The following is a 14,885-nucleotide window of genomic DNA, read 5'->3' on the forward strand; positions in this document are numbered from 1 at the left end:
CGCTCTGCTCCAGTGTTGACAGACCGGAGGAGACTGAGGAGGGTCGAGAGACCGGAGGAGCACAAAATGTCTAGGAGTCTAGGAGTGGGTGACAACGAAGCAGAATAGCGTTAGATAAGTAAACTATCTTGAAGATGGACACGTGCGCTCTGGTAACATGTTGGGCGATCAAAAGTAAAACGGTTTGACTATAGGATTGAACTAAACGAGTACATTCCCGGTGATATTTGTTGTATCCACACTAAAGCTTCCTACTAGCTAATGTTTGCTGACGTTAGCATCAACGTTAGCAAGTGGTAGCTAGCAAGCCAGCTCAGCCAGTGGCAAAAGTAAAGCTCACCTCTCTGGTACAGTCTGCCGACTGCCATGTCGGTGTTCGCCTAACACGGCATTTCTTATTTTACCGAGCTAACGATAAGCTGTGGCCGCGAACAGGACATGCTAGGGCGGCTTCTCGACCCGACATGCTTCCCGAAAAAGAGCTGAAAGTTTGAGCTGTCAAGCTTGTTGACGTAGCTAAGCTACTTAGCGGAGCTAGTTAGCCGAGCGGCTACCATGGCCAGGATAGAGAACGGTCGTCAGTCGATCGATACGAGGAGCATCAGAACGATCAGCAGCAGCCACACGCACATCGACGACGAGAGCTCCTTCGGCTCCGACTCGGAGCTCAACGGCTTCGTCAGCGAGCGGCACACCGACAAGTACGGCTTCATCGGCGGGGCACAGAAGTACTCCGAGGAGTCGTAAGTAGTGAACTTATTGAACTTTGTAGACATTGTTTTTAAGTTGGTGTCCGTATGTATTTTTATGTGCACGCAACGCGTGCACATGGGATAACTAAGGAGATTTTTGTGGGATAACTAAGGAGATAGATCATAGATTGAATGTGTTCAACTTTTCAAACCACTCGTTTTTTCTGTCCCAGCTGTCAACAAACGTCCCCTCGCTGAGGTTGAGCTGTATTGTGGTTATTGGCTTGATACGGCCTGGACTAATCAGTTATCCAAAGGAATGTATTCCCTGGCTGTATATGTCTTTTGCGTGTGGTCTCCCAAGGGGACAAGTTAAGTGAGGGATGCATGATGAGATTAATAAATGTCATCGCTTTACATTGGATTAGTCTGCGACACAATCCAACGTGGCGAATATTGTGCTGTCCTCAATACGTCGCGTTATACTACAATAACACGACTTAAAAATCATGTCAATGTCATTTTATTTGTTCAAGCTATTGTAAGCTATTTTCTGTGCTTTTAAACTAAACATGCACAAGCACATTTCAGTGATATTTTCACTCCTTTTTGTTGGACCTTATGGCTACGAAACAGTCCTGAGAATTAAGGGAATCAGAGTTCAGCAAAGGGCTTCCTGGCCTGAGACGTACTGCTTGACGTAAGGTTTACTGGAGTTTGTGGCATTGCCCTGTGCCACAACCCTGGTGCCCCATTACTAAAGACCCGTTTCTGGCTAAAAGGGTTGTGTAGGTTTTCACTGACATGGTGTTTTATTGGACTGTTACGACATTGGGCTGGTGCAATCTACCATTTCCAGATTTATAGTCTCAAGGCTTCCAATGTTCTTGGACAGTGTCTGGCTACCTCCCCTTTTAAATAAATTGCGCTGCCCAAGATTTATAGTAGACCTCTCTTTGAAGACTTTCCATACCCTACAATTACAGGCCTGTGTTGATCAGTTAATGACATGGTTGAGCTTCACATCAGGCACACATCAGGATGCAGCCTATCCATGGCTATATTTATTTTTTCTGTTTGAAAATGTCTGATCTTCATGGCTTCTTCTTGGAGCTGAGTGGTACAATCATTAATTACATCATGGAACAGGCTCAACCACGTGCTCTTTGATGCAAAACTATTTAATTTATTTTGATTGTTGTCATATGACATATTTATATGTAAACTTGACCAACTTGTTTCTTAGTTCCTGATACTACTAGATGGCATTTAGCCTATTTCATTCATTTGTTTTCTTTAAATGTATCCCTGCTCTCTGCATATTTTAAGTCTGGGCTATTGAATTAGTTTAACGAATGACTCACACTATAACTTATCTCTGCTCCCTACCGCTCCCCTCTGCAGGGCCCAGGACGTGCCTCCAGAAGTGCTCAGGCAGAGAGAGGTGAAATGGCTGGACATGCTCGGCCATTGGGACAAATGGATGGTCAAGCGTCACGACAAGGTCAGAGCAAGGAGATGGGCACACTTCTGTCCTCCATTTAGCCTGTAGCGCGTTGGTACAAATATTGAATTGCTAATGTATTTCGGCAATTATGTATTTGTTAAAGTGGCTTTCTGTACGCACGCTAGTAGCACAATACATTTTTATGAGTGTTTTATTTTTAATACGGTAGCCTTGAGTATTTGCTAGGAAAGCTATCAAACACAGTGGCAGCCATGTGTCAATATTCAATTACTCAAATAGGAGGCCTCTGTTGTATCATACCACTTGGCCTACTCACTCGCCTAGCTGGTTCTCAATAATGGCTCCGCAAGTATGCAACTCCTGCCCATTTCCATGAGTCAGCAGCAGGCCGGAACACGATCCATCCCTTTCTCTACAGTCACCCCACGGATCATGTGACAGAGTGACAGTCTGAGATGCAGGGTGGAGCACAGCTGACAAAGCATAACAGACACTGTTGTGAAGTTCCCTGTCTCGCTGTGGGCACAGCTTGTTGTCATTTGCTCTCGCTGCAGTCCCCCGAGTGAACACGCTGATGCTGTGTAAAGGGAAACAGTCATGAATTAGTGAGTTTGGAATGGAAGTGATTGACTTGGTAACTGCCTACACACTTGTGGAAGTGATGGTTGTGTTTCTGGGTTTATTGCTACTAGACACGTACAGTGTGTACAGCTCTCCTCAGAGGGTTGAGTGTTTTATCAAAAAGACAAACAGCTGTCTAATGGAAATGCAGGTTTGAAGCCTACTGTGTGATTTGCCGGTCTACGCACACATTGTAAACCCTTTTGCGATATTCTTATTTTGAGGAATTATCTTAAATTGGTATTTAGACGAACTCTTAATATTATTATTAGGTGAGCCTGAGAAAAATCAAAGCATCAATTTGATTAAACGGCATATTTGAACAACTGGACAGAATAAACAGAACGTTTATATTTTCCTAATTTGTACTCCTCCTTGTAAAACCTTCAAAAAACTACTTCTTGGAATTGATTGATTGCACTAATTAATTGGCTGACCCGCTGCGTGTCCACAGGGGGTTCAACCCTTATTGTTCGGATGACCCTCTCATTTGCAATAGAAGAAATAAGTGAAAAAATTCCCAAAGCAGTCCACACAGATCCACAGCCTAAACGCACATATTCAGCATATATATTCAAAACAATTTCAAAAAGTAAGAAGTAATCTTCAAAGAAATGTATAAAAGTAGGGCTTACAGTGTCGCACACTGACAGATACATGTATTATTTTCCTTGCCTTTGGAGCCTATTTTATGAGTGATATATCTCAGAAGGGAGGCAGAATAAGTCATGTTTAGGCGTAAACTGAACATCTGTACTCAATCCGAACAGGTGGAATTAGGGATGGACGATATATATATATATACAGACATCGCAGTATGATCCCATTGTGCAGTAATTATCTTGTGGAGGGATGCCTCCATTGATTGTGTGGCTTGGTTGTGTTCGACGTAGAGCCCACCTAAAACCGCTATATAACAATCAAGTTTCATTGGCTGGTTTCCCTGTCATCTATAAGTGTGAGCAGACGGGTCCACAATACGAACACACCCTGTGGAGCAAACCACGTGACGTGTGCGACTCAATTGATTGAAGAGAAGGAGGCCTTGGTGACACTCGTCAGTTCAATGCGACTTTAATCAACCGACCACGCCAGGACGCATTAACTGTCAGGCCCAGATCGGAGTTCACATTATGACATTTAGCAGACTTTTTTTTTCCAAAGCAACTTACTTATGCGTACTTATTCATAAACATGTTCACACAATGATGGCGATGTCCACCATGCACGCACAGCAAGACACGATTCACAAATTGGTGACCGTAATAAAGTAGCAATGTAATCAAGTGTCTAAGAGCATTTAAAATCAACATTAAAATGACCAAAGTGGTACAAATACAAAGAAAATAAATCTCTTCACGGGCCCAGCCATTTCAGGGCTCCAGACTAACTTTTTCCTTGGGTGCACTGGTGCACCTACATTTTTAATTTGGGTGCACCAGCACGTATTTATGGTGCACCCAAGTTTTGAGTTGTTGAGGGGGGGGGGGGGGACCGTGCCTGCCTTGCGCCTGCCTTGCGCCTGCCTTGCGCCTGCCTTGCGCCTGCCTTGCGCCTGCCTTGCGCCTGCCTTGCGCCTGCCTTGCGCCTGCCTTGCGCCTGCCTTGCGCCTGCCTTGCGCCTGCCTTGCGCTGAGTTGTTGAGGGGGCGGGGGGACCGTCGATGTCCCTCTACGTCTTTTTTTGGTACCGTCATTTGACGGTATTGTTTGATTTCACTTGGAATATGTACTCTGTAGTACCAATGTAAATTGGTCAGCAGCCCTAAGTACCTATTGCGGTACCCTAGTGAACCGAACCCTGCACCCTGCATCTCTTCTCTTTGAGAAGAGATGCATCTCTTCTCTTTGAGAAGAGATGCATCTCTTCTCTTTGAGAAGAGATGCATCTCTTCTCTTTGAGAAGAGATGCAGAAGTCTATGGGTTTTGCGGAAAGATTCAGTAGCTACCAGGGGCTATGTCATATAAGGGTTTGCTCAGATCCTGGCATCATAAAGGAGTGAGAATATATATCTAGTGACATAGAAGCCCAGGAGGGCTTTTCTGGGGATGAAGAAAACTATAACTTTTTCCAAAGTGATATTGTGGTTGTCCGTCAATCGAAGTAATAGAGTTGCTGCTCATGCCCAGAAACAAAATGTATGTTTATATTTGCTAACTCTCTAACATGTCAACCCCGCCCGTAGTATCAGACATTCCTGCCAGGTTTCATGATCCATAAATGAATGATTTGAATGAACCTCTAGCTCGGTGTGTGTCTGTACTGGTTACAGCCTGCATAGTCCCCACTGTCATGGTGGCGAAAACGGCAGCCAAGAAGTATTCAATACGCACCCTTGTTCAGCCTCGCATGAGTGCCAAGAAGCCCATCACCTCCTTGGCATCCAGTCCAGGCGGCCTTTCTCTGTTTCATGTCCTCCAGTTCAGTTCAAAAATACCCCACACTTCCGATTTCTTTGGCAGTTTATTGCTCCTCCAGCTTAGTCGTGTTTTCAAGTTCAGCCAAAAACTGAAGATCTTATAACACAACTTTGTCTGAAGACCAACTGTGTGTGTGTGTGTGTGTGTGTGTGTGTGTGTGTGTGTGTGTGTGTGTGTGTGTGTGTGTGTGTGTGTGTGTGTGTGTGTGTGTGTGTGTGTGTGTGTGTGTGTGTGTGTGTGTGTGTGTGTGTGTGTTACGCATGCAGATCCATGCTGTGTGCAGGCCAGATTTCTTTGGTATTAATGTTAGCCCAAAACCAATTTTCAGTCTGCAATTTCTTGCTATACCGACACCTGTGTTTCATTATACAGTTTCTTCTGTTAGCACTCAAATATGTACTTTATATTGGTGTCCCCAATCACAAGGAATCAAATTCTTTTCATCAGGTCGGAATCTTTGACGTGCGACCTCATCGTCTTATGTAATTCATGATATTGTAGTTTTGCTTTTAGGGTTATTCAATTCACACAATTAGTTTTGAACAAATGTAATGGCATAAGAAATGAAAAAAGAAAAAATTATCAGTTCATAAGAAGATCATCAACCAGTGTGAAAGTGTCCCCAACTGGTCCACCATACTGCTGCACATCCACCTAGAAATGACACCGTTAACGCTGACCTCGGTGGCCTCCCTATTTACTGCCATGCGTGCTGCGTGTGACGTCCTTGTTATTGGTCTTCCCATGTGGGTCACTTCAGACCAGTTCACACTGGAATCTCATATCAGCCACACAAAACAAGCAGCCCAACCAAAAGATGGGATCTGAGCAAATAAACTGAAATTGAAGATTTAGGCTTTCAGTGTAAAGGAAGCCTTGGCTTTTATTACCGAATGCAACCTAAAACATACTGTAGAAAAATACTGATGATTTTTACGTATTTTTCTACAGTATGTTGTCGGTTGTATTGCAATCAGTATTTTTCTACAATATTTCTCTAAGTCAATCTGACAATGGAGACACTTATGATGGAGAGTCACTTTAAGACTATCCAGACTGCAGCCGCAGAAGCGGTTCTGTTCTCTGTTCAGAACCAGCGACACATGACTCTACATATGGCTTTCATTCTCCACATAATCAACGTTGAGCCTGTCCCTGAGTGGGAGGGTGGGCGGTCTGCATGCTCACCCTGTGGTGGGGCTGTGTTGTGACCGCTGTCATGGCCCTGGTCTCCAGGTGAGGCTGCGCTGCCAGAAGGGGATTCCCCCGGCCCTGAGGGGCCGCGCCTGGCTCTACCTGTCCGGGGGGAAGGTGAAGAGGGAGCAGAACCAGGGGAAGTTCCAGGTAGGCCCTCTCACTCACACCACCTGCTGTGTTCGTATTGTGTTAGTTTGTTTTATGAATCTAGGGCTGCAACAATTAGTTGTTTTAATTAGTTGAAAATGTTCTATCCATGTATATGTATGACACACAGAATCATACATATATTGAAAGATAGATAGATGGATATGTATGAATGATCGTGGTCTATAAATATATATATATATATATAGATATAGATATAGATATTTAAAAAAAAATAGCAGCCATTGTGTGAGATGAACACGCTGGGGATGTGTCTGTCCAGGAGCTGGATAGCGAGGCAGGTGACCCCAAGTGGCTGGATGTGATCGAGAAGGACCTGCACCGCCAGTTTCCCTTCCACGAGATGTTTGTGTCGCGCGGAGGCCACGGGTGAGTCCTCGCACAATGGAAGGGATGGCAAATGTCCTGCTGGACATTTCCACTTTCTGACTTAGATCGCTCTCTTTCTTTCTTTGCTCTCTTTCCCTATCGTTTTCCGTCTCTCTCTCTCTTTGTCTTTGTCTTTCTCAATCCCTTGCTTGCTCTCTTACCCTTCTCACACTCCCTCCCTTTCATCCTCTCTCACAATCCTTCTCTCTCTCCCCCTCCCCCCTCTTACCTCCCTCTCTGTCATCCTCTCTTTCAACCGCCCGTCTCTTTCTTACTGTGTGTGTGTGTGTGTGTGTGTGTGTGTGTGTGTGTGTGTGTGTGTGTGTGTGTGTGTGTGTGTGTGTGTGTGTGTGTGTGTGTGTGTGTGTGTGTGTGTGTGTGTGTGTGTAGGCAGCAGGACCTGTTCCGTGTCCTGAAGGCCTACACTCTGTACCGGCCGGAGGAGGGCTACTGCCAGGCCCAGGCCCCCATCGCCGCTGTGCTCCTCATGAACATGCCTGCCGAGGTGAGCAGCTGGATGACTGCACAAACACCGCGCCTCTCTTTATTAGGCCCTGTCTCTGTGATATGTGTAAACACACCGCCCATATGGGCTCCTGGGCTATTCTTAGGCTAGGTTCTAAACACTGTCCCAGGCCACAGCGCAACTCCAGCAGGGCCTCGGTTAAGGCCTCTTTGGTAGAGAGGCCATGATGCGCCGTGTCTGGAGGGAGGACATTTTAGAGTCTTTGTTCGGCGCTGGACACGAAGCGCCCGCGTTGTTCTTGTCAAACATGGCCGCCGCAGAGCTGCTGCTTTACGACCCTGGCCTTCTGCGGAAGGGTCGTGGACGTGTTGGTACAGGCGTCAAGCTCGCACACGACCCCAACAACAACCACAGGAGGGTGGGAAATAGGAACCGCATGAGTGACATCGTAAATCCTCCATTCACATCCATGATTTCGACAAACAGTTCACGCACTCCGTGGGGAGCATCAAAAGTGTGACGGCGTGCAGCGAGTGAGGAATGGTGTTGTGAGCAGGGAGGGCTTGAGGGCTGTGATGACCTTGTTTCTGGACCGATGAGGATTCAGTAGGATGCAGTTAAGACTAACTTAATCAATCACGGATGGGAAATTAGTGTAATTGTAGAGAGTACACTAAGGATAAAATGGGATTTAAAAAGCTACATATCTTTTGATTAAGAATAAAAAAGACCAAGTATTCCAAGATATAACGGTGGAATATACATAGAAATACACTGTAAATGCTTGCGTTACTCACATGTAGATGTGTAAAAAAGTTTCGAGTTGTAAAAACTCTAAACGACCGCAAATACCTTGGAAGTGGTCCGTCATGTCTGCAGACGGTTAAACTGTATGTTCCTTTTTCATTTCCTGTTTCTCTTCCTCTTTACATTTCCATTACATTCAGAGCATTCAGCCAACGGTTTTATCCAAAGTGACTTACTATAAGTAAGTACATTTGTCAGAAGAAAGAGAACGATATCGCTGTCGGTACATCCAGAATGTTCAAAGAACATCCAGACTTTTATAAGTGCCAAGCACTTAAAATTGCTAGGTTAACCCATATCCCGTATACAACAAAGATACCTAGGATAACGATGCTACGTACTATTTTTAAGTGTTTTCCTTTCCAACTCTTTTCTGTGCTCTATTATTTTGTGTATTGTAATCTAACGTGAGACTCACAGCCTCCCGTGTTCAGCACTGCCTCGATGCTGCAGCTGTGCGTTCCCTGACATTACGGCTATTTGTTTCCACAGGACGCCTTCTGGGTGCTGGTCCAGATCTGTGAGAAGTATCTCCCTGGCTACTACAGCCCCGGCCTGGTAAGCTCAGAGCCCCATGCTGCTGGACTCACGAGGCAGGATCCCGTGTTCTCAGATCTCAGATCCTACTAATTAGTTCCTTATTTGCCACCAAGTGCGAGCGAACCCGCCCTGGGCTTTCGTACCTTGAGTTCAGGGATTTGATGTAAAAATGTACGGAAGGAATTCTGTGGCTTTGACTCACGAGGTGAAACTCGCCGGCTACGAGCAGTCTTAAGTACTATTATCGTAGCCCGGGGTGTAATGCAGCATTATCCCAGTGGTTGAGCCACGTCAGAGATGACTTAACCAGTAAGATGAGTTCTGCAAGTTGGCTCCTGCCTGGTGTAGAGGCCGACCACAGCGCTGCTTCCCAGGCCCGCTTCCTCTGCATGGCACATGCATCAAAGGAACAAAATGTTGAACACAATGCTCTCAATGTGTTACTGAGATAATGAGGCGTTTAAATATATCATCGTTCAATGTAAGGCCGGGAATGAAATGTGTGCCGCTGAACGCTTAAACCAGAGTATTCTAAATGGTATCCAGAGTGTGTTTGACTTGTGTGAGTTGATGTGTGTATGGAATATCTATCAAAATGTGATAAACTCAGGACCAAATTTTAGTAAGAAGAAGGAGATTTAATCCTCGAGGCTGGCCTGTAAGGCCAGCTGTGTTTGAGCCCAGTGAATGCTTTGTATGAGAGTTGAATCGTGGTATATTATTAGTACGTGATGGTTGCCAGCTCGGCCATAAAACTTTCACCGCCGTCATGGAAGTTCTGTTAAACGAACAACCATAAAAAACTGTTTAAGAATAGTGTTGGATAATCTTGTTTTTCTCATAGCGATTTTAGTTCAAATTTCTAAATTTCTGATCACGTGTCAGAATAGTGTTTGTTAATCCTTTTTCCATAATGATTTTTAGTTCAATATTGTACAGAACTGATCAGCTGTCAGAATAGTGTTTGTTAATCCCTTTGTAATAAAGTTTCTTAGTTCAGGTGTTAGAGCTGCGTGCTGATCATTCGGGTGTTCTGGGCCTACAGGAAGCCATCCAGCTGGACGGGGAGATCCTGTACGCCCTGCTGCGCCGCGTCTGTCCGCTGGCCTACCGCCACCTGGAGAAGCACAAGATGGACCCCATCCTCTACATGACGGAGTGGTTCATGTGCGCCTTCTCCAGAACGCTGCCCTGGGCCTCGGTGCTGCGCGTCTGGGACATGTTCCTCTGTGACGGTACACACACACTACAGCAGCACTCTACGCCGTGTGTGTGTGTGTGTGTGTGTGTGTGTGTGTGTGTGTGTGCGTGTGCGTGCGTGCACGCGTGCGCGCGCGTCTGAGACAGACAGAGCTGCAGTTTTAATCTGCAGCAATGTTCTGTTCATTAGCTAGGTCTAGAGTACTTTTTCCTTGCTAATTAAATAGTATAATTTACTGAAACAAGCTAACTTTGTATTTAGTGTGGTACTTTCCACCTATCCAAACTTTGAAGACAGCTTTCTTTCTCTCTCTCCGTCCCAGGGGTGAAGATCATATTCAGAGTGGGCCTGGTGCTGCTGAAGTGCATGCTGGGAAGCCGTGAGAAGCTGAAGGCCTGCCAGGGCCAGTACGAGACCATGGAGCTGCTGCGAGCCCTGGAGCCCCGCTACATGCAGGAGGGCTTCCTGGCCCGGGAGGTAGGGCCCCCCCAAACACAACCCCTCTCCTTCACACACCACCGCTGGTTAAGGGATCTAAACCATGGGTAAAAACAACTTCAAAGACCTTCCAGGGAACCTGTGTGTGAAGCGGATGGGCCAATCAGAGGACAGATTAAGCTGGTGCACTGTACTCTGAGCAGCTCAGCACTCGGCAGTAGGCAGGGGCCCGGCGGTTCATATCTAACGATTTAATGGAGCGCTCGCGAGGGAGAAGAATGGTCGCTCAGAGAGGCAGCGGAGGGAAGAGTCAGCGAGAGACGAGCTGAAGTCCTCCAGAGGCTCCCAGTGTGGGCCGCCCGGCGTCTTGCTTCCTGGTCTGTGTCCAGGCAGACAATGGCCTCTCTCATCGCTGCCTCCCTCTTCCAGACCACGGCTGGCCACACATTCACATTTGCCCCCGGGGCCTTTTGGCATTTCCTTACATTGGGGATCGGGAGTAGAACTGTGAATGATGAGACACACAAGCTTAGAAGGCCCCCCCCCCCCCTTCCCAAGTGTGAGTCTAATTCGATTGGTTGGTGTGTTGGATGTCTTGGGGTTAGTAGTGTCCACCAGGAATGGCAGCCTAGAGATGGAGGCCTGACCCCCCCCTGCTCCGAACCACCTTGGCCTCAATTGGGTGAAAATCGCTGTGGATTAAAGTATCTGCTAAATGAGTAAGTAAAGTGTGTGTGCGTGTGTGTGTCCCTCAGATCGTGGAGGTCCCCGTGTCGGCGCGGGACATCGAGCGGGAGCACCACTCCCAGCTGAAGCGCTGGAAGAAGAACCGCGGCGAGCTGAACTTCAAGTCCCCGCCCCGGATGCATGGCGCCCGCGTCATCATGTTGGCGGAGCCGCCGCGGCGCCAGGACCTGCAGCAGAACCCCACCATCGTGGTGCCGGTGCCCCCGCCCACGCCCCAGATGAAGAAGGCCCCCAAAAGCCGGGAGGAGCGGAGCAGCATCAAGAAGAAGAAGAGCGGCCGCAAGTCCTCCCAGACCCCGGAGCCCATCCCCAACCCGTACCCCATCATGGAGGAGCCCCCCCCCCAGGCCCCGCCTCTGCTCTTTACCGAGACACACCCAGCCTCCCAGCCACTCCTCACTGAGCCCCTCCCCTCCCAGCCACTCCCCACCGAGCCCCTCCCCTCCCAGCCACTCCCCACCGAGCCCCTCCCCTCCCAGCCACTCCCCACCGAGCCCCTCCCCTCCCAGCCCCTCCCCTCCCAGACACTCCCCACCCAGCCCCTCCTCACTGAGCCCCTCACAACCCAGCCCCTCCCCACCCAGCCCCCCCCCACTCTGCCACTCCCCACCCAGCCACTCCTCACTGAGCCCCTCCCCACCCAGCCACTCCTCACTGAGCCCCTCCCCTCCCAGCCCCCCCCCACTCTGCCCCTCCCCTCCCAGCCCCCCCCCACTCTGCCCCTCCCCTCCCAGCCCCCCCCCACTCTGCCCCTCCCCTCCCAGCCCCTCCCCCTAGCCCAGCCGGAGCCCCCGCTCCCCCCTACAGCAGAACCGTTGCCCACGCCGGGGCCTGACCCTGCCCAGCCGCAGCAGACACCCCCAATAGAACCCCCGCTCGCTGCCAAAGAATCCCTCCTCCAGAGGTCCACCCACAGCCTGAGCAGCACGGAGCAGGACACCTACCTGTAGCGCCCTCTACGGCCCCGACGGGGAACCAGCATCCTTCCCTTTTCTAACACCCGCACCAGCACAGGGGCGACAGCGCAGTCGCCAAACGTTACCGCAGCCGACTCCACGACGCGTGTTGATGAATGGGAGGTAATCATTTTTCTTTTTAATCACGCTTGCTCGATGACGACACCACATTGTTTGTACCCAATGTTGTGTCTCATACCTACATTAAGCAGCTTATGCTATAGTGTCAAAGAATCGATGTCCATGTGGTCATAGCTCCCCTGGTCAATCTGGTCCTGTTACCTCTAATCATTTCCTTTTTGTTTTTAATGTGCGACTCTAAGCGATTTGTATGCAAGGCCGTCATCGGCGCATTTCAGTTTCAGGGGAGGCCGATGAAAGCTCCCCATACAGTCTGATCTTTATGCTATACATTTATGGTGACAATCCATGCTGTCGAGTTCAATCAGACACTGGCGATGTCCTCTTCTGTTACAAGCTTGTTGAACATTTCCTCCTGTAATCACCAGAGGGCAGTCTTGGGTTTTACTGTTTCAATGCTGGGCACACAATTCAAAACAAACGTTTGTTCCAATAGTATTTTTCTTCAAATGTTACAAAATGTTACTGTCGATTAAATCACATGTATACTTTGGTTTCAGGACATTGGTATGAAGCTAGCCCTTTATTATAGCTCAAACAACAAGCTCACTCTGAGGTGTTTTGTAACCTGCCGGATTGCGTTGTGTGTTGTTTCACTTTGAACCATATTTATTTGACACAAAAGTAAACTTAAGACATCCGTTGGGCTTCCAGGCCGGGCTTTGGGAGGTTTGTAAACGGGCGAAGTGTCTCGGCCATCCTTATCGGGTTTCATCAGATGAGCAGAACGGCCAAGGAATCTTACCTTGAGCAAGGCACTAGCAGACACTACACACCAGCACTATGTCATGATAGACCTGATCCATCAAACATTCCTCACTGTTCCACACATTCCGGCCTTCCCGAGGGCTAATCACTTTTTTTCCAAATGCAAATCTGCGTTATGTATCCATATATATCTGTGCATGTAATTCCTGTAATGTCTGGGCAGGTCAGCCCCCCCAACACCACTGCCCCTCCTGGTCCTTCACACACCTCCAGGTGGACCCGAGTCCTTCTGCGGTGGGGGGGGGGGGTCATGTTTGTTCGTTCTTACTAAACGCTAGAAATCCCAAAGCAAATGGAGTCACTGTCACTTTTAGATGATTCACTACCAGTACCTGTGAGCAGCAGAGGAAAGGGAATACTATTAGTTTTTATTTAGTGGGGAGGGGAACCGTTGCCGCTCTTGTTGGAGAGAATTGCACTCGTTTGTCTGGGAGTCGAGGAGCCCAGTTGGGAGGATCCATTATCACGGTCATGATGGACAGTCTCTTTGATGGGAGGATCCATTATCAAGGTCATGATGGACAGTCTCTCTGATGGGAGGATCCATTATCACAGCCATGATGGACGGTCTCTGATGGGAGGATCCATTATCACGGACGGTCTCGCTGATTGGAGGATCCCTTATCACGGTTGAGAGGGACAGCCTCTGATTGGAGGATCCATTATCACGGTCGAGAGGGACAGTCTCTGATTGGAGGATCCCTTATCATGGTCGAGAGGGACAGTCTCTGATTGGAGGATCCATTATCACGGTCCAGATGGACAGTTGACACAATCAATAATTGGGTGAACAAAGTTACTGATCTCTCCTTGTTAAGATTCAGATGAAGTCATTATTTTTTACAAGCACCCGAGTGGCTGCAGATGTAATCCTGAGTCATTCCACTCTTTGTCTCCCCAGGTAACCTACATTAAGCAATACGTTCTGAATGTTTAACAGAAGGACTAGAGAGATTTAGCCCTCCACATTGTCTGCTTCTTTTGTTTTGTTTCGCCAATATATTTGTTTAATTTAATTGTCTATGTGTAGATATTAAAGATTTGTTTTTTTGCCATTATGATATTCTGACCATCACTCGCATCAAGGGAAGCATTTATAAGTGATTTTAATGAAATTATTTTGGGACATCGGGACATTTTGGTATTAACTTAGTGCCATTTTTTTGTACTCTTGGGAGATTGGTTATTTCTTTGCCATTTGCAGCTAACAGTAGGCTTAACATGATAAATAAAAGCTGTTCACTATTTGGATTTTACAATTAAAGTTTTGTCTAAAATATGATGTTTCTTTCTATTTACTTCAGCCTATCCCTGTGTTACAGCTAATGTTATAAGACTGTTATTAAAAATGACTACATTTGTTTCAGAGCTCAGTGAGTCTTACTTTGTTATGCAGTAGCAATATTTCCTCAGCAGGTGGCGAAAGAGGGTCATTCCTATCACTTAAACCAGGCCTTTACGAGACTAATGTTTGACCTCTCCTTCACAAAGAGTGGTCGTTCCTCACTATGAGCTCATCTCTCCGGAGGTAACGTGTAGCTCCCTGAAGCCAACTGGACTAACAACAGTTTACCTTGGTCCTCTTAATTTGGTGTCAAATGCTACCGCCCACCACCATTAGCTCTGAGATAATTGGACTGGAACCAACATTGAGCCTCGGGCGTCGTAATTTCCCCTTGACGGGGAAATTACTAGCCGTGTGAACGTGAATAAGCCTAGTAGCTCCTCTGGATCGTAAAGCTGTAGGCCGGGTCCAGGGTCAGTCCAGCCCGAGGCATAGGTCGCAATTGTAAAAGTACCAATTGGGGGATTTAGATCAAGAGATCGCAGAGAAGCTTCTTCATCCATAAGGATCATTTAATTGTTGACTTGTCATTTAGATTATC

At 47.4% G+C, this 14,885-nt stretch overlaps 1 protein-coding gene across 1 annotated transcript; it reads left to right on the forward strand.

The window, feature by feature from the left end:
- Positions 1-7: 7 nt before the first annotated feature.
- On the forward strand, positions 8-14,367 carry tbc1d10aa (TBC1 domain family, member 10Aa). The gene is made up of 9 exons (XM_060055046.1): positions 8-743; positions 2,097-2,196; positions 6,438-6,545; positions 6,829-6,935; positions 7,326-7,440; positions 8,701-8,766; positions 9,794-9,983; positions 10,272-10,426; positions 11,143-14,367. Exons 1-9 carry the CDS (start codon positions 556-558, stop codon positions 12,082-12,084), a joined length of 1,971 nt encoding a protein of 656 aa, XP_059911029.1. The 5' UTR covers positions 8-555; the 3' UTR covers positions 12,085-14,367.
- The last annotated feature ends 518 nt before the right edge of the window (positions 14,368-14,885 follow it).

This window comes from Gadus macrocephalus, chromosome 6 (assembly GCF_031168955.1).
Source record: "Gadus macrocephalus chromosome 6, ASM3116895v1".
In the NCBI taxonomy this organism is placed as follows: domain Eukaryota; kingdom Metazoa; phylum Chordata; class Actinopteri; order Gadiformes; family Gadidae; genus Gadus; species Gadus macrocephalus.